Source organism: Corvus cornix, chromosome 3 (genome assembly GCF_000738735.6).
Source record: "Corvus cornix cornix isolate S_Up_H32 chromosome 3, ASM73873v5, whole genome shotgun sequence".
Classification (NCBI taxonomy): domain Eukaryota; kingdom Metazoa; phylum Chordata; class Aves; order Passeriformes; family Corvidae; genus Corvus; species Corvus cornix.
In genome coordinates this window covers 54570646-54597338 of record NC_047056.1, presented here as the reverse complement: position 1 = coordinate 54597338, position 26693 = coordinate 54570646, and the positions used below count along the sequence as shown (strand labels likewise).

At 39.4% G+C, this 26693-nt stretch overlaps 1 protein-coding gene across 1 annotated transcript in view; it reads right to left on the bottom strand.

Moving 5' to 3' along the window:
• Positions 1-1098: 1098 nt before the first annotated feature.
• The window catches only part of NOX3 (NADPH oxidase 3), a 39933-nt gene continuing 14338 nt past the window's right edge, over positions 1099-26693 (bottom strand). The window contains exons 6-13 of the mRNA XM_010400391.4: positions 25922-26103; positions 23029-23158; positions 19847-19939; positions 18559-18812; positions 14951-15113; positions 7598-7744; positions 4242-4366; positions 1099-2036 (exon numbers count right to left, since the gene is read on the bottom strand). Coding sequence (XP_010398693.1) covers positions 1910-2036; positions 4242-4366; positions 7598-7744; positions 14951-15113; positions 18559-18812; positions 19847-19939; positions 23029-23158; positions 25922-26103 — 1221 coding nt within the window. The 3' untranslated portion in view covers positions 1099-1909. The remainder of the gene's footprint in view (positions 2037-4241; positions 4367-7597; positions 7745-14950; positions 15114-18558; positions 18813-19846; positions 19940-23028; positions 23159-25921; positions 26104-26693) is intronic.

Here is a 26693-nt window from a genome sequence, read left to right as displayed (position 1 = left end):
AAGTGTACATATATAATGATGTCATTTGTTGTCATTCAAGTGCTGACATACACTGGATGTTTCCTATCTCCCATTTTTATTATGTGGCTGGATAAATGCATTATATGATCCTAGTGAACTGTTACACCTCAGTCCAACTCAAATATGGGGTGTTTTTAACTTTCTGTGCTGGGACAGAGGGGAAGGTTTTTTCTCCCTGTTGTAGCTTATGGGAATGTTGCATGATGGGGAGGGAGTGGATGAGCAACAATCAAATGATGGTGGACTGGAGCAACAAATAATGTGTGCAGGATGATGTGAATAGGAGAGATGTCACAACCAAAAAAACAGGGCAGAAGGGGGCCTATTCCAAGGGTATCCATGCAAACTAGCAAGTGCCTACAGAAAGGCAGAGTGGGGAAAGCTCTAACACCTCTTTTGGAAAACTCACATGACTGGATGCCTTTCTGAAGTGCATTTACACTAATACACATGGCATGGAGAGGACACAGGAGGAATTCAATGTTTAGAAGTTTCCCATGCAGAGTGGTCCTAGAGAGAGGGTTCCAGGGGAACTGGAGGATTTTCAGGAACCACTTTCTCCAGGATCAGAGATGATCCCTCTTGCTGTGGACTAAGCCAGTCAAAGGTGGTAGGAGGCCTGTATGGTTGAACAAATCCATCGTGACAGAACTGAAGCACAAAAGAAGGCATAGAAGAGATGGAAGAAAGGACAAGTGATGCAGGAAATAGAGACAATGAGTGTGCAGGGATGGGGTCAGGAAAGCCAAAGCCCATTGGGAGTTAAATCTGGTGAGAGAAGTGAAGGGCAAGAAGAAGAGCTGCTATGCATGCATCATTAGCAAAAGGAAGGCTAGGAAAATGCTGCTTTGCTGCTGAGTGGGGGGGGAACCTGGTGCCCAAAGCCATGGAGAAAGGTAGAGGTACTCAATTCCTGTTTTGCTTCGGTCTTTACAGATAAGGCTGCATTCAGAGATCCCTGGCTTCTGAGGCAAGCTGGAATATCTGAAACAATTAATACTTACCCTCAGTGAAGGAAGATCAGATTAGGGGTATTTTAAACAAGTCCATGGAAACTGATGGGATGCATCCACAAGTGCTGAGGGAACTTGAGGGATTCTTTATATTTGAATAGTCATGGTGATGAGAGAAGATTCCTGAGAAATGGAAGAATGCTAATGTTGCTCCTCTTTTCACAGAACCCGCTCTGAGCAAGAGGTTTTGAGTAAAAGCCAGAGGTGCCTTCCCACCTCAATCACTCTGTCATGAAACTTTTTTCCTGGGTTTCAGTTGCATGTCTCAGGAGATGCATTTGCTGAGTGCAAAAATTTCTGGAGTTTCCTTAGTACATATTGGTCCATGGCATACACAGACACCATTCCCACGGAAATGACAGGTGTAAATGGTGCATAGTTTGGTAGGGCAAAACTAATTTGTTCCTTTGGAATTTGAAAGGGTGTATAGAAATAGTATTGCTATGGCACAAATGTAGTGTGGGTATGGATGTATGTGCAGTATGAGTGTAAAATCAGACACCAGGAAGGCAAATGGTTTCAATGGGCATGATTTAAACAGCAGGAATGTATTGCTTGCAGTCATACACAACAGCAAAGTACAGTTCTAAATGTCCATTTTACTGATGCCTTTTTCTTCAAAGGTTATAGTTTGTGGGTTTTTTCACACAGTGTAGAGGGATTCATAGCATCATTAAGTAAGCAATGAAAAGGCTAGGGAAGGGGTCCAATTCTTTAGTTGGCATAGGATGGCATGTTTCCACTGAAGTCAATTTGCTCTTTCAATTTGGAACTCTCAATATCTGGTCTGAATGCTGCAGAATGAGTAGAGGATGGGAGAAGGTGATAAAACATACACAATTTGGTAATATCTATATACAGTTAAGAAGTACAGCCTAGAAACTTTCTTTGTTATAGTGAAACTGAACTCCTCTTGGATCAACTGACGAGTATGAATTGCATGTCTTTTGCAGGATCTTAGAGAGAGCCTTGGGTCCACAGAAGAATACACCAATACTGTTGCTGTAATCACAATAACAACAAAAAACATGAGAGTAGCAGGGTAAATGGATACACTGTACCTTTTGGCTGCCTCCAGCTTTGCATCTTTTCAAATGGCTTTTTGAGAAATGCATTTGAAAAATCTTGTGTTACTGTATATTTTGTGTTACATACTGTATAATTTGTGTTGCTGCATTAGAGAATAATAATTTTAATACTTTCATGTTTATTATGTCTTATTACATTATTTATTAGGATTGCTATATTAGAGGTCACAGACTGTTTTAAATGGTACTCTTTGGTTTTGATCTTCATATCTTTCTCAATCAGAGAGGCAAACATACTGCTTGCACTGAAAATTTTAAGTGCTTTTTCTCCAGCTGAGTTAACTTTTTTCCTAAAAAATATACAAAATGCTCAGTTACTTCTGAGTTTTCTTCTCCTCCCCCCTCCCCACCACGTCTAACACTTTTCTGCCAAACAATTTTAAAATGGCTGATTTAATATTTGTAAATAGGTACTTCTTATAAAATAAGAACATGACAAATGAAACAAACAATTGTGTTCATATGCGCACAAGCATTACAGGGAGCTGGTAACCTGGTTGCCTGCTAGAAACTGCCTAAAGGGTTTGCCTCCAAGTACACTACACTTATTGTTTTAAAACGTATATGCAAACACAGATGCACACATGCTGTGCTGCTGGGGAAAGCTCAGTCTGCATAAACGCAGAGGAAGTGACAAGTGATAGCATGAGTTTAAAATGTTTGCTCCTCTAAAGAAGCAAAGGGGCTGTGGATATGATTTTGGTGCCCAAGCCATAGCCCCCAGCAGTCATGCCCATATTGCTCTGGTGCTCAGTTGCACCAGGTTTAACCTGCAGCGGTGTATATCTGCTAATCTGCTAAAAGACACTGTTCCAGCCAAGGGGAACTCTGTCAACCTAGGTGCAGGGGCCCAAAATTTAGTCAGTTCCTAAAACTGATTGTTTCATTACACAGTAGAAACTCTTCAGTTTGACTCTTGAATCTTCTATAACTCAGAGCAAGAAAAAATAGGGTATTCTTTTCTCATTAGGAATCCCTATCTCATGCAAGGTTTTCTTTAAAAGGTTGGACATTTACCATAAACATGGGCATCTAGGTTCAGGAAAAAAATGGAGATTTTTCTGTCAGTTTAGGACTGGCTTTCTACAGAACTACCTCAAGATCCAGTATAGAAAGCTAATGCCCATCTCCCCCTTAAGCAGCAGAAAAACATTTTTATCTCATCTGTACTTAACAAAAGTAACTAACAAAAAGTAGTGTTTCAAATATAACTTTAAAAGCTGTTTATACAGTAGAATCCCTATGAAAGGTCTTTCAAAAGTCATATTTTCTATTTCTTGGCCTTTTTATGCTTTCAATCTTTCATATTTCCTGATTGTATTTATTTTGACCTCCATCAAGTGAATTCTCTATTACTGTTATTTTTGCAATTTTATGGTATTCTTGTAGCTTACTGTATTCTCTTTGATCTCCTCCCTTTCAGCTTTTTCTTGGGTCTTTTTCATCTTTTAAAAAAAGTTTTCTCCTTTTTCTTTTTGTATCTCTGTCTCCCAAGTGCAAGCCTTTATTTTGCATTAACAGGTAAATGTTTGGAAATCACAAAGTCACAAAGATTCTGGAATTTTCTACTGCTGAACACAAAATATTTCAAATTCTTGCTTCAAAGGCTTTCAGGAACAAAGAAGCTTTTCTCAGACCACTAGCAAATCCACCAAGTTCAAATGAACTGTCTTTGCCAGCAGAGATGAACTAATAACAGAACAGCATAGTCTTGCAAGAGCAGCCAAATATGTTAGGGGAACAAACATATCCTTGACATCATAAGAAAAAAATCACAGTTTATCTCTTTAATAACCATCTTCAAGGGAAATTAATGCTACTTTGTCCTTTGTGCAGAACAGTAATTGGATTGTGTGTTTCAATTATATCTGGACAAAGGCCAGGATATTGAAATACTTCTAAATATTAGATTTTCTTGTCCAAAAATTAGATTTTATTGGCATTCTCTTTCCGAGATTTCTTCATTAAAAGCTTCATTAAGCATAAATCTTCTTTCCACACAGCAAAAAAGAAGAAATTATTTTAAAAGGGTCATTTAGAAGGGTTTTCTCTCCCCTCCTCCCACTGTTTATGCTGAGAGAAGAGTTACCTAACAAGGTTAGAAACCAGCCTGCCTTACCTAGGATGGTTTTCAGCTAGTTGCTTGAACTCATTGTCCCAGTTTGGCCTTCCGTAACAGGTTTTCTGTCTCAAACCAGTAATTACATCCATCTTGTCATCACAGTGTAGAGCTATGTGAGTAGCCTAAAGGCAAATTTACAAGATAATTTTAGAATCAACAACATGTATTCCAAGTAAGAGGCAAAAGCAATAATGCTGCTTTGCTGGGAAAGGTGGAATGAGGGAAAGGAAACCATGCAATTATCAAATGGGAGAAGAGGGAGAGGGAGAGGGAGAGGGAGAGGGAGAGGGAGAGGGAGAGGGAGAGGGAGGGGGAGAGGGGTATTCGAGAGTTCACAATATTACTAGAATTGTAAAAAGCACTTCCAAAAGTGCCTAAGACCCAAGTCCAGGCATTCCAGTGCTGATGGAAAAGACAGTGGATATACCAGCTCAGCAGGGGTAAAAACAGGGGTCCAGCAGAGAACCACCCAGATGATGAGGGGTCTGGAGCATCTCTCTTATGAGGAGAGACTATGGGAGCTAGGCCTGTTTAGTCTAGGGAAGAGAAGACTGAGAGGGGATCTCATTAATGCATGTAAATATCTCAAAGGCACCTGTCAGGAGGATGGTGCCAGACTATTTTTGGTGGTGTCCAGTGGCAGGATGAGGAGCAATGGCCATAAACTAAAACTCGAGAGTTTCATCTCAATAAGAGAAAGAACTTCCTTATGCTGAGGGTGGCAGAGCACTGGAAGAGGCTGCCCAGGGAGGTTGTGGAGTCCTCTCTGGAGATATCCAAAACCCTCCTGGACAAGTCCCTGTGTAAGCTGCTCTAGGTGAGCCTGCCTTGGCAGGGGGGTTGGGCTGGAGGATCTCACGAGGTCTCTTCCATCCCTAAATATTCTGTGATTCTGTGTAAAACCCTCAATGTTTTGACTTTTCTCCTCAGGTGGAGGCACGTGCAAAGAGTGGATCACCTCAGGTGATCCACTTCAAGTGAGCTGCATCACTCCCAGGTGTCAGGACAGAAATCCTGATTTTCATGGGCATTTACTGTCCTTCAGCTCCTATATTACACCCATTACTATGCTGAGTACTTCCCAGGTGCATTTAAAAACAAAAACCACTGTCACTCCTAATTGTACTGCCATTAGGTAGGAGTAATATGCTTGTTTCCACTACAGACTATCATCATTGCTGTCACTACCAAGAAATTACTGGAGGAAAGTAAGTTTAAAGATGGGCTTTGCATTTAGTCCAGGCCCTAGCATGAACTAAGCATTGTTATCTTCTTTTGCAGAAGCGGTGGCTGGAATTTAGATCCATTTCCTGGGAATACTGTTTATTTCTTCTTCTAATGAGTCTTCCGTGTTCCTTACCAAAACAATTATTCTCGTCAAGCAAAGTTGTCACAAGATGTCATGTTTCTAAAAGCTTCTTCTTGTTAGTTTGAGCCACTGTCATGAAGGACTTGAAATAGTGTAAGAAAGAACTTAAAGTGTTTGGTGAGTGTGGGAGGTAAAAAACAGCAGATTTTTTGAATTGTTTGCAGCAAAACTGTCCCATTGAGAAGATGGGCTGTTCCCATTAAGTGGAAGTTTCCCAGAATTTTTGGTATTAGCTTTTGCAATTGCTCACAGTGTTAAAACTGCCTAGGAGACTCAGGGGTATTGCAGGGAGCAACAGGCTGAAACACGAGTGCCCGTCCAAGCAGAGGCAGACCATGTGCCTTATCTGCTTGACCATCTGTTGCCAACATGGAGTCTGCAAAGAGCTCAAAGCATTGAACAAACATATCTGAGGAGGAGACACGTGTCAGTAAAGGAGGATGTGCTAGACGGTGAAAAATGCCCATCCTCCTCGGGTTCAGCTTCACTTGACTACTGGTCACCTGTATGGTGAGACAGGGAGAGAATGCAGAGAATGTTTTGATTTTTGCTAGGGGAGAAGTAAAATATCACTCAAATATTACTGGTGCTGAAGCTCAAATTTTGAGGAGTGAACAGGAATTTACTAAGAATAAGTAAGTCCTGTAAGATGAGGGAGCTTTGTGGGTATCTGAAGAAGGTGAGGCTGTTACTGAGCACAGTGCCCAGGTCAGAGTAGGAGGAAAAGCCACTGAAGACCATTCCTCCAACAGGCGTGGAGATAGATGATAGGGTTGAAGAGAAGAAGAAGGCCCTTCAAAAAAGTGCAGGGCGCACGAGTGAAGAGAGACAGATGCCCCAGCAAGAACAGTTGTCACCCTACCTGACTTCTGGCCTGATGTTTGCCCAAGAGCGAAGTGAGGTGATAGTTGAGAGATGAGGGCAACTTTGTGTTTTGTTAGGACAACTTTGTGTTTGTCCCCAATAGCTTCTTTAACAGCAGGTTTTAGGTAATACCCTGTGATATTGCTAATGCAGAGCAGTAGTTTCTGTAACTGCGGTATACTTCACAATGGGAGTAGATTTTTCTGAATACAGCTTTATGCACATACCTTATTACTTGTCAGAAGCTCTAAGGAAAGAAGAAAGAAACAATGGGGTTTTTGTATCAGCAGAGGCAGAAAAGGAAAAGCTCTATGAAATCTGTATTTTTTTCATCTCTACTAGACAGTCATTCAACAGAGACAGCAGGAAATAAAAAAGTAGAGCAAAGACTTTCCTGTGAGCGTTTTTCTGGCAGGTGCCTAACTTAATCACTGCATGGTGTGAGTGATCCATTAAAAAGGAAAGAGAGAGAGAGAGAAAACCAACACATTTGTGTTTAGGTAAAGACTAAAGAAGTTGAATAATATTGACCCAGTCTAAGAATTAAGTGCCTGAGGTGGTATGATCCAATGAAATTATGAGATGGCAAATTTATAGTCAATCAGAGAAAATGTCTTTTCAAACAACATGAATTAGACCGTGAAGTTGTTTGCCAAAATGTTCCAAGTGCAGCAGTTTTCAAAAATGCACTGGATATATATATGGATGTGCACAACAGAAATTACAGTAAATAATAGGAGTAAACGAAACCTACACTTTTTAGACAACCCTCCATGTTTCAGTACAAAAGTGCCAGAATCTAATGAAAGACTGTTCCTAAGACGTAGAGAAAATGTCCCTTGACGAGCTCCTGAAAGCTCTATGCACTTTTCTGTGAGACACCTGGTAACCATCTTCGCCCAAGGCAAGATGTAGGAGTGGAAGAATCACTGGCTTGATTTCTCCATTCCTGTTTTCCTAAATGTGAGAAGCAAACAGACATCTTAGTGTCTTCATATTTACAGTTCTTTGTCTCTCTCCTTCATCCATCATTTATTTATTCAGCTGTTCCTGTTCCATATGTTACCATACTGGAAAAGCAAGGTACATTAACTCAGACTTGTAACAGTTTCATTATTACCTGACTTTCATCCCAGCCAGTAAGAAATATATGATAGCTTAGAAAATCATTTTTCCATTTTTCAGCCATTTTTGTTTCCAAATGGAACAGAAGATCAGCAAACCACTCAAATGCTGATGGGTCTCGACAAATCCAGTAAAAATAAACCTGTCAAATAAAGTAAAGAGATTTAACAAGAAGCAAACTTTCAATGAAACTTCTGAATTACTGGCTCAACTCATTAACCATATAGTGTTTGACTCTTCTCCACTCTAAATTTATTGTAAACATCATTACATGTAATTTTGATGATTTAAAAATTTGATTTTCATCCTAAACAATGAGTGAATATATTAATGTGCTAGTGAAAATAGGCAATGGACGAGCTTCCCATATACCCCTGCCAGTGCATCTCAGCTTTGATTTGTAATACCTAGCCCTTCATTTCTTGCAAATAACTTGATGATTATTTGAAAATTTGGATTTATTTAATTTCAGTTTCATTCAGCATTGACACAAAGAATTCCTTGTTCCTCAAGACTTAGCCATAGGTTAACTGTTGATGTTGCCAAAAGATAGTTTTGTTCTTCAAGTCATATACCCTGTATAAAACAGGTGAGACAATGTCCCTATTCCCGTTTTTAAAAAATATATTTCATGTTTAAATTGGAGCATCTGGTTCCTAGAGAAACCTGAATCTATAATTCTTTTCTAGTTCCTAGACAAACCTGAAACTGAATTTACAGTTGCCAAAGGGGTAAAATGGACCGCTATCTCTTGATCAGTTTTCTATTGTTTGAAACGCTCTTCTCTATCAAAAATTGATACAGTTTCTCTCATCCAGATTTCACTAGTTTCATTTTTCATCTTTTTTTGTTTGTTGTCTATTGGGTTGGAGAGCCTGTTATCAAAGTTTTTTCTGCAGGTAGAAATTAGAGGCTGGGATCAAGCCATCCTATAATTGTGTCTATGGCAAACCAAACATTCCTGGGATCTGTCACTGAGAGGCATCCTTTAATCATTCCTATGGCTTATTTTTCCTACTCTACTGAAGTAAATCAAAACTATAGCAGAGTTGTGGGGTTTTTTTAAAGAAAGAAGCTAATTTATTAATATCTTGGCATAAGGTAATGCTTGCATAGGAAAAAAAATCTTTCAAAGAAGATGGTTAGTCATTGTCCATATGATGATAAGTTTCTATTTCAAGAATCCTTCCTCTGGCATCTTCAGCTGGAACAGTGAGAGTCCACAAGAACCTTTTTCTGTGCAGTTTTTATAGCCAGCTGTCAAGGGATTATTGTGACCACTCCTGCATGTGCATGATCTATTGTGATCTGTTGTCTTAACTGCATATAAAACATCTTGTAACTAATTAGCTATTTCTAGAAGGCTGTCCTGTATGACCATTTCTGCAGGAATGGTTTCTGATGACTATTTGCAAATGTCTGGTCTGTGTACAAGTTAGTAAATTTTGCAACAGGAACTGCCTCAGGACTGATGAGATTCCCTTGTCCGGGTCTTATCAATGCACTGAGACTCAGGCCCTCCTAGGCCTGTCAGGAATTACCTTAAGGAGTCTTCATCACAGTCATGATTTCCCAATTGGAAATCTCCTCTAGCAGTGCTGTGCTGTGTAGAAGACTGGGACCAGTCCATCCCCTGGTTTCAGCTCAGTGCCTTGTATGAAGCCTATCCAGATGTAGAGATGACTCCACTGTGAGTTCCTGTACTACCCAGAGGATGAATGTCTGAAATTCCCAGCCTGTCTGCCCAGGCACTACCCTGATGGCAGTCTGCAGTGCAATTACAAGACAAATCTCATTGCAATTCTTATTACTTGAATTCTGTAGCTCTTGCCACACACTCCACCATTATTTTTGACCAGATGGTGCCAAACCTTGAATGGGCCTCTGCAGGCTGTGTATTTTCATAATTTATCCAAAGATGTAATTCACAAACATGGAGGAAGTCTAAAAATACACAATTTCAGATGTAAAAGGAACAGCATGAAAGACAATGTTTAAGCTTATAAAAACTGGATAATTGGAACTTATTTTATTGTGACTGTGTTTTTTATTTTGTTGCAAAATCCCTTAGCTTCCTCCAGCTGATCTCCTTTTCTGCTCACCAGCCCCTCTGTCTTTTATTGTACTGCAATCTCAAAGGTGACCTGGAAGGTATGTCCCCAAAGCAATCATTGTGGTAACTCTAATGTTTTGGAAATTGTAGCCCTTTTCCACAGGATCAATGAGGTAAAAATGCGTATTGGACACTTCTGAAGTGAAAAACCAAAGAAAGAAACCAGAAACCTATAAAGAGATTTCCCGAAGATTTAATATACTAGGTTGTCAGACTTCTGGTAAGGTGGTGGGAGAAAACGTGGTAATACCATGCTTCAGTGGAGATTTGGTAAAAGACACTAACAGTAATTTGAGATGCTTCCTAGATCTGAGTGTACTATAAGGGACCATCTGTGGTTTATGTAAGAAATATAAATGATGTATGATCCCAGAAACAGAGATAAGGCATTCAGGGTTAATTAGGGTATCTTTACAGCCCAGGAATAAGACTGTCTGTAGAACTTTAGTACGAACCATCTTGGCTGTTTGCTTTTTCCCCTTCTGTTTCAATACTTTGCCTTAAATATGAAGTCATTGCTTTATGGAGGGGGGTTGCTGCTGATTTACACTGGCATAGGTTATCAGGAAAAAGCAAGCCCACTGACTTTATAGAATTTCATATTTGTGGCCAACAGGAGCATTATTTTAAATTACCAAAACTAGGTAAGATTTATAGCCTTAACCTTTATGTAGCTTTTTTGTCTCTGAGTCCTAAAGTCCCCACTTGTTCTATATCCTCAGCACCTCGAAAATCAGCCCACTGAGTGCTGTCAGTCTGTATCACACCATAGCTGTTGATTTATAGTGTGAAATTTCTTCCCCCAGACTCTACTTGATCATCTTATTTCTCAAGTTTTTTCAGCAGTTCATTTTGTGGAAATGTATATTTAGTACATGTGTGTGGAGAGGAGATATGTATTTCTAAACAAATAAAGAATTGTTCATGGGGTAGCAACTGGGAGCATGTGGGCAGGACTGGGGGATAAGCACATTCAGAGAAGGAGGAAGAAAAAGCTAGCCAGTGAGCTGAGACAATATGGTCTTCAACTTGGGGAACTGGTTTCCAGAACATCAGACTATGGATCTTGAAGGAGTGCTTTTAGCTGTTTGCAGGCCTGGCTGTCACAGTCAACTGGCTGTTGCCAGTCCAACCAGCTGGGTCAAGCCACCTCTGGCACAGCCCTGTCAGGAAAGGATGCAGCTTTCTGAAGCTGCAGACATTCCTTAAGCTCATCCCACGGCACCCATTGAATTGCCTCTTATTTTCGTGTTACAGGTGGCGAGCATTTGGTGATGAAGAAAGACTGTCATTATACGAAGTATTCTTCTTGGCTGTGATTATAATCTTAGAAAGAAAAGAGATAGTGAAGAAGGATGGCCTACGAGTAAAAGGAATTAGTTTCCCTTTTATCAAAGAGGACTTCTAGTCTAATATGTTAAAATAAATGGTGTTTACAAAGAAGTCTTCCTTTCTTTACACTGACTGTCCATAGCATAGCACAACATATTACATGTACAATTAAAATACAATAAATCAACCAAAAAAATTAATCCTTATTAAAACAGTAGAATAAAGTAGCACCAGTGCATTTCTATAATCAAAAATTATTCTGAATCCGTTTTTTTTCTTATAAGCCTCATACTATTAACTGACTGCAATTCTTTAGGACCCTTAAAAATCTGGTTTAGATTTAATGTTTCATTTGTCTCCACCCACCCTACTGCCATCAATTGCATTCGTCAGTTTGATGGCTCGCCCAAGCAAACTATCTTAAATTTTCCAAGTGCTCTTTTTGCAAATTGAGTTAGATGCAGTATTGCTATTAATCAGATCTGTGATGCAGGGGGTTGAGTAGTCGTTTATTTCTGTAATGCTCTGCTCCCTTGCAATTCATGGATATTTATCCTTCAGTTTCCCACATCCTGAATTTTGTACAACGGACAAGAGCAAGAGCTGTGTTACCTCTTTCCTGTAAGGTGAAAGAACGTTCTTGGTAAATCAGCTTCCATCATGAGGGAAGTCATTAATAATTATTTGTTGATAAGCATCCGTCTGTTTCTCCCTGCTCCCTGAAGGCAGAGTTGGACCTGTAGCTCTGGGCAAAGCCAGCTTTTCACTAAAGGGGTGTCCAAGGAGGACATCTCTCATCCCTGACTCTTGCTGCTCCATTGTAGACATGAAAATCCCCTGCAAAAACCTCTTAAACCTGTAGCTGGGCACCTCACTGCAAGCATCCAGTCCTTCCTGCTCTTGAGTGTACTACATTACCTGTGGGCTGTAGCATACAAAAAAAAATCAGAGGTCTTCCCCAGTGTAATTAATTCAGGGAGCCACTCCAGGTAAGGCACAGCAGTGCCTGCAGCCTGGGGCATGTGGGATGTGGGGGTTTGGCAGCCTACAGGAGGCACTGACTTCAAGTTAGGGTGGCAGCAAACAGCCTTTCCTATAAATGCATGACAAGGTTCAAATCCATATTCCTAAATATGAAGCAAAAAGCTTTAACTGTTCTCAGATAAGATCAGAAAGATGGTTACATTTGACAGAAGAAAGAGTCTAGATTTTTGGGTCTTCAAGACAAGATTTTTGTGCAGAAGGCTATGGACTGGGGCAGGGATTTACCTCAGGCAGGGAAGTTGGTCTCAAAACAAATGGAAGAGGCTGATTTTGTTTTCTTCTCAGTATGTAGCTGAACTTAGTGCCACAACATGTTATGGTTGTCTAATGTCTACATGGATTCAGAAAACAGTTAGACTACTTCATGGAAGTAAAAGCTACAAAGGGATATTAAAGACAGAGGTACAGCTCTCATATCAAGGTGTTACTGAGCTACGAGTTGCTCAATGGTGAGAAAGTGTCCCCTAAAAACCAATCACCATATGATTTTTCTGGTCTGTATACTTTTCTCTAGGTGTTCATAAAGAGCCACTGTTGGAGACAGGATACTGGGCTAGATGGATATTTGGTGGTACTCAGTAGGACCTTTCTTATGTCTTTTGTAGGGAAGAGAAAATGTTTTCTAGCACTAGAATCTGATGGATCAGTACAATTTTATCAATTTCAGTAGCAATTGATCTGAAAAATGAGACCACTAATGTGAAGGGAAAAAAACCCCAACATATTATGCATAACTAAAGCCAGTAGAAACTTTCCAGCCATGACTAGCAGTACATGCAAAAAAATGATGGGGAAATGAGGGCTCTAAGGCTATTTAATTGTGAAGAATCAATTAGATAAATGTGTAGTCCTTTTGATTTGTTGGGTTTTTTAAATTATACAGCTGCAGACATTATGGAAACTATGAGTATTTATATCTCAACCATATGTGGGCAACACTAAGAAATATTCGTTCAATAAGCGTAATGATAGCTGTACTCAAATCAAAATGAAGTTGTTAAAAAAAAGAAAAACCTCTTATTTATTTCCTTAATAGACATTTCTATGGTACTCATCATGGCAGAAAGAGAGTGCTGAATACTTTGAGGAAGATTAAATTATTTGTAATTATACCACAAGTGGAAGCTTTTAACCAATGGAAAAAAAAATGTGGAGCTACCCTGAGATTAATCACTCTCACTGAGATGACTGCTAAATTTTTTTAAGTAATGCTATGAACTTCCCCATGACCTTTTATCCACACTTTCAAAATATTTTACAAGCACTGATGAAATTTAGCCTCATAACACCTATGAAAAATAAACATTGCTATTCCCACTGCACCAATAAGGAAGCCAAGATATAAGAAAAAGGCAATCCTGATAATTTTGTATTTCACAGGAATTTAGAAAAAGTGAACACTCTAGCAGAAAACCATGACAGAATGCATGATGCATTTATTTTTTCAGGCACACTTACCCGAGATTCTCTCTAAGCTATGAATGAACACCCTCAGGTATACTGTTGATGCATAGTTAAATTCTGTTCTTTTCCTCTTAAGATAGCAGCAATGACAATAATAACAACACTTTTACTTGTATACATGTAGAATATACATAATATACATATATAAAGTTTATATGCATATGCATAGCTCTCCTTCCAGTGGAAAAGATCATCCTGGTACAATCGTAGTGTTTGCAAATACACTTCTTTTCACATATAGCATGTATTTCTATTTTTATTTCCCTCCCTCTTCAGTGCTTTTTCTGCCTCAAAGATCCCCCCTGGCGATTTGAACCTGTCCTCAACTCCTCAGTTACTAAAATCCCAGATGCTTTTTCAGTGGCAGCTTGTCATTAAGATGCCAGTTCTAACACTCTTTCATTTAAAAAGATCAGCCCCTTGGTCCTGCAATCAGCTCCATATGTATTGACCCTTTCAGAGATCTGTCCACTCCAATGCAATTTCAATGTTTGTCCTTAAATGCAAAATGTTGAACACTTCCTGATTCAGCTTTTACAGTGGAAAATGGGCTAAAAGAAGCTGTAATGTCCACAAGCTACCACTTGCCATGATGGATATGGAAGAGAACGTTTAATGCTGATTTTTTTCTATGTTACCTTCTTGCCCTCACCCCACTTCACCTACTGTCTCTTCTTCACCTAGCCTCCCCCAGTGCTGCCTCACATGCCATCAGCAGAAGGTATATAACAGGTTAGAAAATCAAGAGTATGTTAATTTAATGGGTGCCATCTTTGCCTTATAGACCCAAATATATTTTTTCAACAAAATAATTAAAGTGGTTTGATGGAGTAATATGCATCTTGATATATGCATCTCATCTGGAGCTTAAATGCCTTTTTTATTCCTTCTATGCTGGTCAATATCCTGACATTGCAACGTGAGAAAAGCAGAAAATGGTTGCTGAATGCAGCATTCTGGACCAGGACACACTGCCAAAGGATCCTCATGAAACTTGCAGCTAGGCAAAGAGCAAGTGCTGCCCTTCACTTCTGATTGAGATGACATTGCAGGATTTATTTTTGGTAAGAAAGAGGGTAAGTTTCTCTTGTAGCTCTCTAATTATCTGTCTAGCTATGAAAGACATTTCACAGTTATCTCCAGTTGCTATTGAAAATCTGATTCTTCAACTTTTACTAAAAACACTGCAGCTAGGGCTACCTTCTTTCCTGGGGAATCACAGTGAATTCAGGAGACTTCACCCCACAACAGTTCCTAAGGCAACTGAAAAGGGAGTGGCTGCTTCTCAGAGTTAAAGCACTCAAGTGAGCCTCTAGCTCTGAATTGCCTCTCTCCCCTGGCTAAGTAGGCTCACTTGTGGAGCTTTTTAATGAAGCAATAAACTTTCCCACCTACCTTCTGCAGTGCCAGTACTGTGTTAGGGTTGCAGCATTTGTACCAAATGGATTTTAAAACAGAGGCAAATGGCGTGACTCCAATTCCTGCTGCAATGCACACACTGACTTGGTAACGGAAGATGTCTGTGGTTGCAGATCCATATGGTCCATCCACAGCCAGTCTACAGCAACAAGACATTTAGTCAAGAGTCAACAACGCACAAAGTGACAGAAAGGTTAACATTTGTTGGGCTGTGCATTTTCGAAACTGAATTGCTGTTAAAATAAAAGAGAGGAGACATGTCTAAGATGGCACATAAATTGTCTGTACAAATACATTTAATTTTCAGTGGTTGCCGTTTAATAGCAAAGCAACTGTCTTTTCTGAAGTGAGAGAACAAGAGCACCCGTGTGGGTTTGGGGCCTGGCCATCTATTTAAGCATGCAATTGCAATTTTCTGGCTTTCTGAAATGTGATTAGTCATATAATTGCATGTCCAAATTTAGCTGTGGAATTTGCATACTTAATTATGAATTACTGAAAAGCATCCTGTTTTAGAGCTTTATTTGTTATATTGTACATATCAAAATGAAGAGGAACAGATTATATTAATCATTTTTAAAAGTTCCGTATTTGAGTTAAAGTAATAAAAGGGAAGGCAAGAAAAAGGTCATCATATGCAAGGGTACTACTATTTTCTCAGCTCTTTCTGAAAAAGCAGTATTTCAGGAATACATTTTTGGCATAATACTGTACTTAGTATCTGATGTAAAGACAAAACATGTAAGGACAAATGCTTGTGTATGTTACTACCTCCTGTAATCAATGTTGCTGATGCCAAGAAATTACTTTTGGTCAAAATTAGAGATGAAAAAGGTAACTGAATAATCAGATTCATTCCTTTAGCAACATGAAGTGTAAATGCACACAGTAGTTTGGAGTGCTCTTTCCAGCCTGTCTTTATACAACATACATGCTCTGGAAGATGGTTTCACTAACACCCAGTCCTTAGAAAGAAAAAAAATTTTTTCTTCCTTTTAGATTTTCTGTTGTTTTTTGTTCTTTATTGCATGAACCATCCTTAAAATTTAATCTCAAATACTATAAACAAATAGGCACACATAATTAAAATGAAGTGTTTTAATAGGAAGAGAAAGGGGGATCCCCAAGCGATGCTACACACAAATATAGGGACACAATATATCTCAAACCTTATTGTTAGTTTTTTAAAAGCCCCAGCAAACATTTTCCCTTTTATTTCAATATTCAGAGTACTCTGCAAGTGCGGTAGCAAACAAAACAGCTACTCTGGCATAACTTCTGGAAATCTGACCTTAGACATAAAGAATTTTTTTTTTTTTTTTTAATGTGTGCAATTATTTAGATTATTGCCCAGCCCAGTATTTTTTGAGCACTCAAAACTTCCTGTAAAATATGGTTAATTTGTGGTATATATGTATAGTGCCTAAGAGCAGATTTCAGATAAACTTTCTATGTAGTTCAATGTGAGGCTGGAAGCAATTCTCGTTGTCAGTAGATTGAGAAAAAATTGATCTGGAAGAAATTTCAAGGATTCTCTAGTCTGTTGCTGTGCTATAAGACAGGTTCAATTATTTCTGAATCATTCCTTGGAGAGATTTGTCTTGTCAGTCTGCTCCTAAATCCTCAGGTGACAGAGATCCCATCACTGGTTTGAATGCCTTCTTCAGCCATAGCTATACAGCTTAGCCAAATACAAAGCCTCAGACAAACAGCGAGGAGAAAGAGGAGGAGGAGAAACTGAGCTATGCAACTCATTTATTTGATCTAGACAGAGTGGAGGAAGGTAAAGACAGTAAACAAAGTGACAAAAAATATTACATTTGCATTTGCCAAAGAGAAGTAGAAAATAGGGCTATGGCCTTTCTAGCAGTAGTTTGGATTGTCCATATTCATCGTATCCATGTCCACAATTTCATTAGAAAAGAAATTATACTTATGGGGAAGGCAGGAGAAATATTTAGTTTTGAAAAAGTATCATTAACAGATTCTATGATTATTTTTTGAGTTTAAACATTTGCTGATCACCATGATGATTGTGTAGTACTCCTGACTGTAAGAGAAGTTAGATTTTGGGGCAATGTATTAAAACAGCAATTAAGTCAGCCAAAATCCTTAAGTGACATAATATGGAACTTGATTATCTTCACAGAAATAGTGTATTCTATGGTTTTAGCTCCCAAACTGGTCAGAAATCACAACTGCCTTTGCTACCTATAGATATGCATGAACATTTTATTGTAATCTTCTTTTATTAATTAAAAAACACATTTTGTTCTTAACCCTACCTTATTACTTGGTTGCTACATCTGCTCAGTTTCTGCTAAATGTTATTTTTTAATATAGTCACCAATTTGGTGTATATCTTTAGATATTGAAACTGTGAAAAAGATCTGGTTTTTGCTTTATTGCTAGTTTAACTATTGAAATATTGGTTTTAGTACATAGCAAGAAAGCAACTGAATGATGTCATTAGGCACCCCAACAAGATTAAAAAGAAGAGTGTTTATATATGAAAGTATTGTTAATTTCAGCCCTGCATTATGGCAAGCAACATTTGATAACGTTTTTCTCTTTCTCATTTTTTACACTTGCTGTCAATCACTTTGAACAATTTTTGCTCCAGTTCTGCTGAAATGCCATACATCTCATTCCAGTTGCCTTTAACAAAGGCTCTGATTTCATTTCTAATTCTTATTAACTGATACAATGCAAGGACTGGACCAGACTTTCTTCTCTGCACCCACCCTCTAGCAAACCTCTGCAGCTCACGGGGTCTATAAACTTTCCAGAGGGAAATCAGTCCCTCTGGTCCCAGGCCCTACACACTCCACCAGAATTTAAATGATCCTGTGCTGGGCTCTTCGTTGCTGAAAATCTCCCCTATTCCTGCAAGCAATGCAGGAACAGAGCTACATGGTTTGAATCCATTATGTATAGAGCCATGTCCTTAGCTGGAGTAAGTTGGGATGGCTCAGAGGATGCCTGCTAACTTGGAGCAAGAGACCATCAACTTTTTGCTTGTGTTAAGATGATGCAGATACAGGATTTGAACACAAATAATGTTTATAAAGTGGAGCAGAGTTCGGCAAATGGAGACAGCATTGAAGGAGACTGTCAGAAAGAAGTAAGTTTTAGGCAGAAGTTTCAGGGACCACAGATTATCTAAGTAACTGAAAGGGGAAAGCTGGAATTTTGGATGGTAAGTGATGGGCACCATCAGAGCATGAGTGTAAGCATAGAGGCACAAATCTAGCAGATATTTTCCAGTGTCATTTATTAAACAATCATAATTCAAAATAGAGATCTTTAGGTGTACATATAGGTATTAGAGATCTAGATGGTAGTCCATTGACATGGACTTTAAATCTTGGATTAGTCATCACATCCTCTTGGTAGCTGCTGGCCCCAGTTCATGGCTATTTGTTTGTGGTGTTTTTTAGCATAATGCTGTATTTATGAATCCTGAACTATAATCTAATTATGTATCATAAAAAACACATGCAAAATTAATTAAAGTTAAAATATTAACATTTATTTTAAAATGTAGAAGTAACATTTTAAAATATATAGTCTCTTGTTCAAACCTTGGTAACATCCACAATTCCTTGAAAGCTTTTTCCTCTGCTCCAAAGGCCTTGAAAAGGGCTGCAGTCCAATCCCCAACAACTCGTATGTGGACACTGAAGTATTCCTCCTCGGGAGCTGAGGTGAGGGTGAAAGGGTGCCACTCCAGCTGTGAGACAGATGGACACTGTAGAAAGATATACTGACCAGCTCCCATTTTAAAGCCATGTTTCTTCATGTGAAGCTCAAGGACTCCAGAGGAATGTGTCACCACCTGAACAATGACAAAGGGACAAATTTTATTTTCATTCAGAAGGGTAAATGTTTGTTTTCATTAGGTCACAGATACCCTAACCTGCATGTTGCAGTGTTGTTGCCCAATAGCTTGAGAGTATGTGCAGTATGTATTGTGGGACAGCTTGACTTCTGAGTGCAAGAGGCAGAGGAAAGGCTGTAACAATTCAACAATTTGTCAATTTTCTTGGTGTAACCTGTGCAAAAGTATTTCTTAATTGATTAGAATAATTCATTAATTCCTAGTTTTACTCTCATGTAACACTGCTAAGTCTGTGGGATTATGAAGAAAAAAGCACAGTGAGCTCAATCCTAACGCACTTTTATAAAGAGGTAATCTCAGTTAAGCAGCAGTTTTGTATGTCACACATAGTATACTGGGATTCTCAGATCACAGCCACTCTGTGAAATCAGCAGCAAGAATTATTCAACATCCTGTTCCCCTCACACAAGATACACCTGTTTCTGATCGCTGGCTTGATACATGTGGACTCAGCTGCTTCAATAGTGACATCCTCAATCTATTCTGATGTGACTTAAATAGTCCCTTGACACACAGCTGGGAGAAGTTGTTACAGTGGTATTAGCGAAGCTTCAACTATATATGCTAACTTATAATGTAACTCCTTCATCTCCTGGAAGCCTCCAGATTTTAAAGTAAAAACTGTGTTCTGCTACTGAAGTCAAGGTAGTCTCTGGCATTAACTGCAGTGGAACACGGTTTTAGTTCATTAAAAAGAGAGACCACAAGCAGGTGTTTGTGTCATGGTGGTGTAAAGTCTGGTACTTCATTAATCAAGTTTGGTCCCATATGGAATATTCTTATGGATTTGCTATTGGAATAAATGCAAAATCTAAAATTAATACTTGGCTGAAAGCATGCTTATGATTGAAAAGTTGCTGAAGCTAGGGGTGAAAAATGAGGTCCTAACATAGAGAAGTTACCTATAAATGATAAAAAAGTTATTGACATAATGGGTTTTATAATGTAGATGTGCAAGCTACGTTCCATACCTTAGTAATGATGACTTCCTGTTGAAATCTCCAAATCCTAACAGTTCTTTCACAGATGTACAATACCATAGGACTTAAAACCCACTTCCAAGCCTGTAGAAAATTGCATAATTAAAAGCAGCATTTATTTGAATGTCTATAAAAATACTTTGCTTTTCTGGTTTAAATCAGCAGGTAAAATGATTCGATTTTCTGTGATTTTTGGTTCATCTTTCTCAAGAGAGTATTTGTGTTGCTGCTGTAGCAGTTCTGGCTTTCTTGTGGAATAGACATATGGGACTCCCTCACAAACACACTCCAATAGCAGTGCTAATATCTATCTGTACTCTGGCCAAGAGGAGTCCTTTACAATCTTTTCCTATTGAAAGGCAAATGATTAATGTATTTAGGTGTTGTTACATATAGATGTCATTGGACCTGAAGCTGTATAGATGTGTACAGTTATACAGTATTACCCATAGCCTTACAACCTTTTTTTCCTCCAAAGTCTAAAGTATTTTGGAGTGGTCATGAGAAAACATTAAGCCCCAAATATTCAATTAGAGAAATGGGATTCATTTCCACTTAATCCATTAGTCAACTCTTTATCAATAAATGCTTTTTTTTGATCTGGGATACTAAGTTGGTCATACTTTAAGTACTGCAGTTGATTGCTGTGCTTGTACTTGCTAATTGTATGTACTGATCCCTGTAACAATTTGGATATTCAAGTATACGAGCTGATCATCTCACTGAGTTGCACTGATAGCTAAGATAATTAAATGTAATTGAATCTTCATGATTTAAAAAGAATCCTTCCTTTTTTTTTTTTCCTGGAAGAGATACTGTTTTATTTCCACTTTTGTTAATGACGCAGCTCATTCTAGCAAACTGAATATGCCACGATCATGTGGCTTTTAAAATCGTCAAAGAGTAACTTTACTTGCTGAAACATTGACTTTGCTCCACAAGCTGGGTAACAGGGGTTATAAAGTGTCTTTTATGAGAAGCAAGCCATAAAATTATGTGGCTTCCTTAGAAAGTGCTAAGAGGGTGGAGTGGCAATTTCCCAAGGTTAAGTCTTGAAAATTAAATTAAAAAAAAAAAAAGAAGCATGATTTAATAATGGGAAGAAACCAGCATAAGCCAGAAGATTCTCAGCTAAAGCAGAAACTCAACACATCCGTTGTCCCTAAATACTACAGGTGTCTCTGCACAGTGGGTAATCTCATGTCTTGAATACATTTGCATATATCAAGCCACAGTAATGATGAGATCTGTTTTTCCTCCCTTCCATTTGTGCTACCTGTAAACAAAAGCATGTGACAGGAATGATAAGGTTGCAGGCTATCCTGTGCGAGAGCTCAGCTGGAATTTTAAATGTGCCATCACTCCAGTGCAACGGAGCATTCAATCCAAAATATCTCTTGGCTGGGTTGGGACAACGGGGCATCCACCAGGAGAGATGGGCTCCTAAGCAACTCCTGGCTGGCTAATCAGGGCATCAGTATTCTTGCCCAAGTAGAGTTTCCTCCTGTAATGAGAATGAACTGAGGTGGGGCGGTGGTGGCTCAGGCGAGGCTGTGAGGATAAAAGTCCGGGTGCCCCGGGTGCAAGAGGAGTGCTCCATCGTCCTCAGCGGGAGCCAGACTGGGCTGCTTCCTACCTGCTGAAATATGGAGCAGGGGAGCAGGTGTGACGTGACTGAGAGAGGGCCTCTCTCGTGGTAGCCTGCCCCAGGAGCCGTGGCCAGCGTGGTGTGCCCTCTGGTGTCACTTCACTCTGTCCCAGCAGCGGTGTCCCTTCCCTGCTCAGTCCCACCCGCGCCAGCCCCTGCCGCTGCTGCACAAACCTCGCCGGGGCCTTTTAGCCTCTGAGTGAGTCTGTGCTATTTATCTGCGCTGTCTAGCAGGTATCACACCATAGCACGTTACACATCCAGCAAGGCACTGTTCATATCGATGATCTATATGCCATGTGGTATTATCACAATCCATTTAAAGTAATGTGACTGTGCAAGTATGGCCCTGGGTAGGCAGGAAAGTGTGACAAAATAGGTTTAACACAGAGAAGTGGAAGTTCTTTCCAGTTAGTTTTATGATAATGAATGTCAAGACATGCTGTTGGAAGCAAGCTTGTGTCTGTATTCATGGTGTGTAGCCATGTATTGATTTTTATGGTGACATTGTAGCTGAAATTTTTAGAGAGGCATTCATTTTCTCATTAATATGCTGGTTGGATAGTGGCTAACAATAGTTTAGTTTAAGAAAAATCTATGTCAGCCATTAAAAGAGCTACCAGACACTGAATGCTAATTTTTCTCCTTTACTTTAGGATTTCCTTTGGTATGTTTTTCTCTTTTTGGAAGAAACAACAGACACTTGCATATGAGCAACCTAAATCTTGAGCTGAAAATGTTAAATGATTTTGTTTGTATGCAAGACATCTGACATACTGTACAAGTCTGCTACTTAATTACCCCCTGTGGATTTGCAATCTTGTTCTAGCAAAATCACCCTTCCATGGGACGTTTTTCCTGCCTTGTGCCTTTCCCTTTCATAATTCATTGTTTCAAATTCTCTCCTTTTTACATAACTTAAGACATCAAGGCTGGACAGCATGAAGTGTGTGCCCCAAAGCAAGGACATGATTTTCTCTCCACCTTATTCTCCCTTGGTATTTAAACTACCATACTAAAGTACTATTAGTTAAAATAATAATATTAATTTGCATCCCTAGCTTTACAGTTCTATTGTATTTTCTGTATCTCTACCCTCATAAGGTTTTCACTTGGATGCTGTCTTTGTGCAATGAGCACATCAAGGATATTGGTGATACTGAATTATTCAAAATAAATGCATACAATAGATCCGATAGAGCACAATTTAGATACTCATACCCTTCAAAGAGAGCGTTAGTCTTCACTAACTAAAGGATCTTCCAGAAATAAAAATTGCTGTTAATGACATCAAAATTGTACACAATACTCTTCACCTGCATGTGTCTATCCTGATTACAGAGGAGGTTGAGATCACTATTTTAATGCACAGGGAGAGGTCATGGAAGAGGAATGGGAAACTACTCTCTAAATATGAGACTAAGTGCCAGTCACTAGCATACGCTCCAGCCCCTTGCTCCCTAAGACATTTGGCCTCCCAAGAAAGGACAGTAAGTTAAAAACACAAGACAAACATCACTCTTACCACAGGTTTGTTGCCAGAAAACTGTGGCAGAGGGCACTGAGTGGCATTCTCCCATTCCCAGTAGTGATCTTTGCAGTAAGTGACATTGTGAAGCAGCAGACTCTGAGGCGTCTGACCTCGGACAAGCTGACTTAAAACAAAAATGTTCATCAGTGATATGCTTCTTTCCAAGGTTTCTGTGTCTCTCTACCTTTTGCACTAATAATCAAATGCCACTTCTGAGATAAATGAAAGTTTGAGAACTGGCCACTTCAAACCTGTTCTGATCTCCTGTTCAAATTACCCTTCCTTTAGTTTTGCAGTGATTTTTTGACCAAAGGCAAGAAGTGTGCTATAATATTGATATCCATCAGTGCAGCTGAAGTGCAGAGAGCCCTTGCATAGAAAATGTACATTTTACTTTATGTGGCAAAATTTGATTTCCAAGTTCTTTGGAGTAGGCTCTTTTACCTCCTCTGTATTTGAGCATCTGGTAGTGTTTAGTAAAGTGATAAAATTTAATAGTGACAGACCTTCTCTTTCCTTTACTGCTTTCTAAATGCATTTTTTAAAACTACAAATAAAGTTGGAAGAGTGTAATTAGATGTACACTCTCTAAACATACTAAATTCTAACTTCCTTACTTCTGAGAATGTTAATGATGTGATTTTTTCAAAATATATCAATCCTAACTGTTCAGTTTAAATGGGTTTCACCTGGTGTTGATTGTGGGCAGAGAAGGAAGATTTTTATGGGGACAGCCTGTTTGTTTCATATTGTTTCTCTGAATTTTCGCTTGCATACTTAGTTTGGCTCTGCCACCTGTTCAGACAGAAAGAAAAGGAGTTAGGTTGAGTGAGGTCTGTTCAGCCACCTGGGAAGGAGAAAGAAGTGGGAGGTGGATGAAACTTTGGGGTTTGACTCTTTTTCATTACCAGGGTAGTGGTAGGGATGTTCTGGGGCAGAAGGAAGCTCTGTTGCAGTGCACTCCCAGCCTGGAGCGAGCAGAGTGCTCATTGAATGGTATTGATAGGGCTCTTCAGCCAGTGTCCCATTTTTGGGGAAGTCTCTGCCTGAGTAGTGCTGGTCAGCTGGCTAGACAGAGGGAGCTTACAAAGCTGGAGGTTTTAAAGGGTTCATTATAGTAGTTTGAAGTTAGATTCTAAAAGTTTTGCCAGAGAGGGAGGGGAGAGGGCCAGGATATGGTTTACAGCATTTGCTTGCAGCTCTGCCTCTGTAAAATGGGACTAATTGTAAAATGGGCCAACTTCAGGAACACTGAAAGCCAAACTGGATGTGGCAACTCTCAAACCACAAGGAAAGAGGTGAGAAAAGTAACACACCACAAAACATTGTACTGGCCTGTTCCCTGCCTCATGATGATGCCATCCATGTACCTCCAGAGAGCAGGCACATGCACATGCTTCTGTGGGCTAGGAAGTTCCACTCTGTCAAAGAGTCGTGGTCTGTACATACTTCGGTGGTGGGCAATAGCATCTGAGTATTTTATTAAATAGACATAAAAAGCATATTATGATAATAAGGACAGGCTGATAGGGTTTTTAGCAACCTGGTGTAGTGGGAGGTGTCCCTTCCCATGGCAGGGGGGTTGGAACTAGATGATCATTATGTCCCTTCCAACACAAACAATTCTGTGATTTTGTGAACACCAAATGTCTGTCCTTGGATCTGCAAAGCTTAACTACAGCTCGCGGCCATGTGCACACAAGCTAGGCAGCAGGAAAAGATCTATGGAGCAAAGCAATCTTTGTTGAGGGCCCCTCACTGGACATGGTTGAGGGCTACCTAGGGTTCAGGACTAAGTCTGGCTTGGTCCTGTGAATGGATCACTGGTTAGCTCTTGGCACACAGCAATGTGTTCCTGTGAGTGTATTTCCACCCCAAACACTGGGTTTTGCAGCCCAGGTATTGTACCATGATATGAGCCAAACCTAGGCGGTGAGGAAGACCATGAGATTTACCTCAAAACTGCACTCACTGAATTAGAATGTGAATGTAGACTCACATGAATGCTATCACACAGAAATGAGAAAAGGAAATGGAGGATAGCACACAAGTGAGAAGCAGATTTTGCCAGTGGAGCTGGAAACAGAAGATAGAAATGTTTTCAGCTTTAAGCACCTTCCTGCTCTCACTTTGCATTGACAGAGGATTGATCAGTCCCTGAGCTTCTCAGGAAAGGTCCTATGAATCTGCTGTCCCTCACTGTAAGAAATAGAATCCTCTTCTAAGAGGACAGAACTTTCTTTTGTGCTGAGGAACAGGGAGACAATTAGCAACCAGGTAGTCATCCGTGTCCATAAAAGCCATCTGACTGGGCTAGTCACAAGCCTGAGTTGTTTGTTACTGTAGTCATTTAAACCTGGTTTGTAGTATAGTACCTAGCGCTACTACACAGTATGTCTGTATGGTGAGGAAATTTGGGGTTCTGGTCCTTGCAGAGAAAGGTCAAAATCACTTTACCTTTATGGATGCAGAGGAGAATGGCCACGGACACCTACCATAGGGTAAGCGACGTGCTGAAAGCTTCTCGATCTTCTACAAGGTCTCTTGCAAAATGCCTTACAAGAGCTATGAGCATAAGGTCTATCCCTTACCAGTTTGAATCTACAAAGATTTGATTCCTGATCTATAATGTCCCCAGTTCCCAAGCACGAAAGTTCATTCACTGGTAAGGTGGAGGTTATAAAATGGTAGAAGAGTGGCTGAATAAACTAAAGGACACTTTCAGTCCTCAGAAAAGTGATGTGTTTTAACTTCAGAGTGTTCTCATTTTGTAATCTCACCAAAGATCCCAGAAGTTTATTAGTAGAAAGGCACAGGATTGTAGATTTAGATGGTGTTTCATCTCAACTGTGTACATATACCCCATGTAGTTCATGCAGACGCTTACCCCATACCATGGATTATTAAACCAGTGAAGAAAACCACAAAGAGGTGATGGGTGTACCAGAACACCTCATAGCATGACCTTCTGATGAGCTCAGTGGATGAAGTCATGATCAGAATTAAAGCCACAGTTATCACAACTCCAGTTATTCCAGCTATGGTAGTTAGTACTTCTCCTGTTGTGTTCTAGAATAAGAAGAATACATTATTAGTATTAGTACTAGTAGTTATTGTTGTTATAATTGTTACTTTTATTACTATTTCTGGTTTTTTTTTTATTATTGTTTCTGTTGCTGCTATTACATGTGAAGCCAAAATCTTCAGCATAGGAACAAAACCAGAACAGGACATAGAAGCAAGGCAAGCCTTCATTTTAACATAGAACAGCATGGAAAGACATCCCTCTGCTCCATTTCTACTCAGGCTTATTCCAAACAGATATGTAAATATTTGCTGCCGCTTAGTTTTTTCAGGAATTGAAAGGAGGAAATTAGACAGTCTCATTCATACTTTTATCAATTTTGCTTACATAAAAGTGTGTCACAAATAAAGAAAAATCATTAGAGAAATAAGATTAAACCTAGAAGTGTAATAAAGAAAACAGTACTAGAAACCAGCTTATTTATGTGAGGGTGATAAAGTCAGGTGCTAAGACACCTGCAGCCATAAAGGTGTGGAACTCTTTTGTGCTTGCTTTACTTCAAAGTTTGTGGGGCTGTAGCAGCCCTGAAATGGTGTACAAAGGTGGCATACTCTCATTTACCTAAAAAACGTAT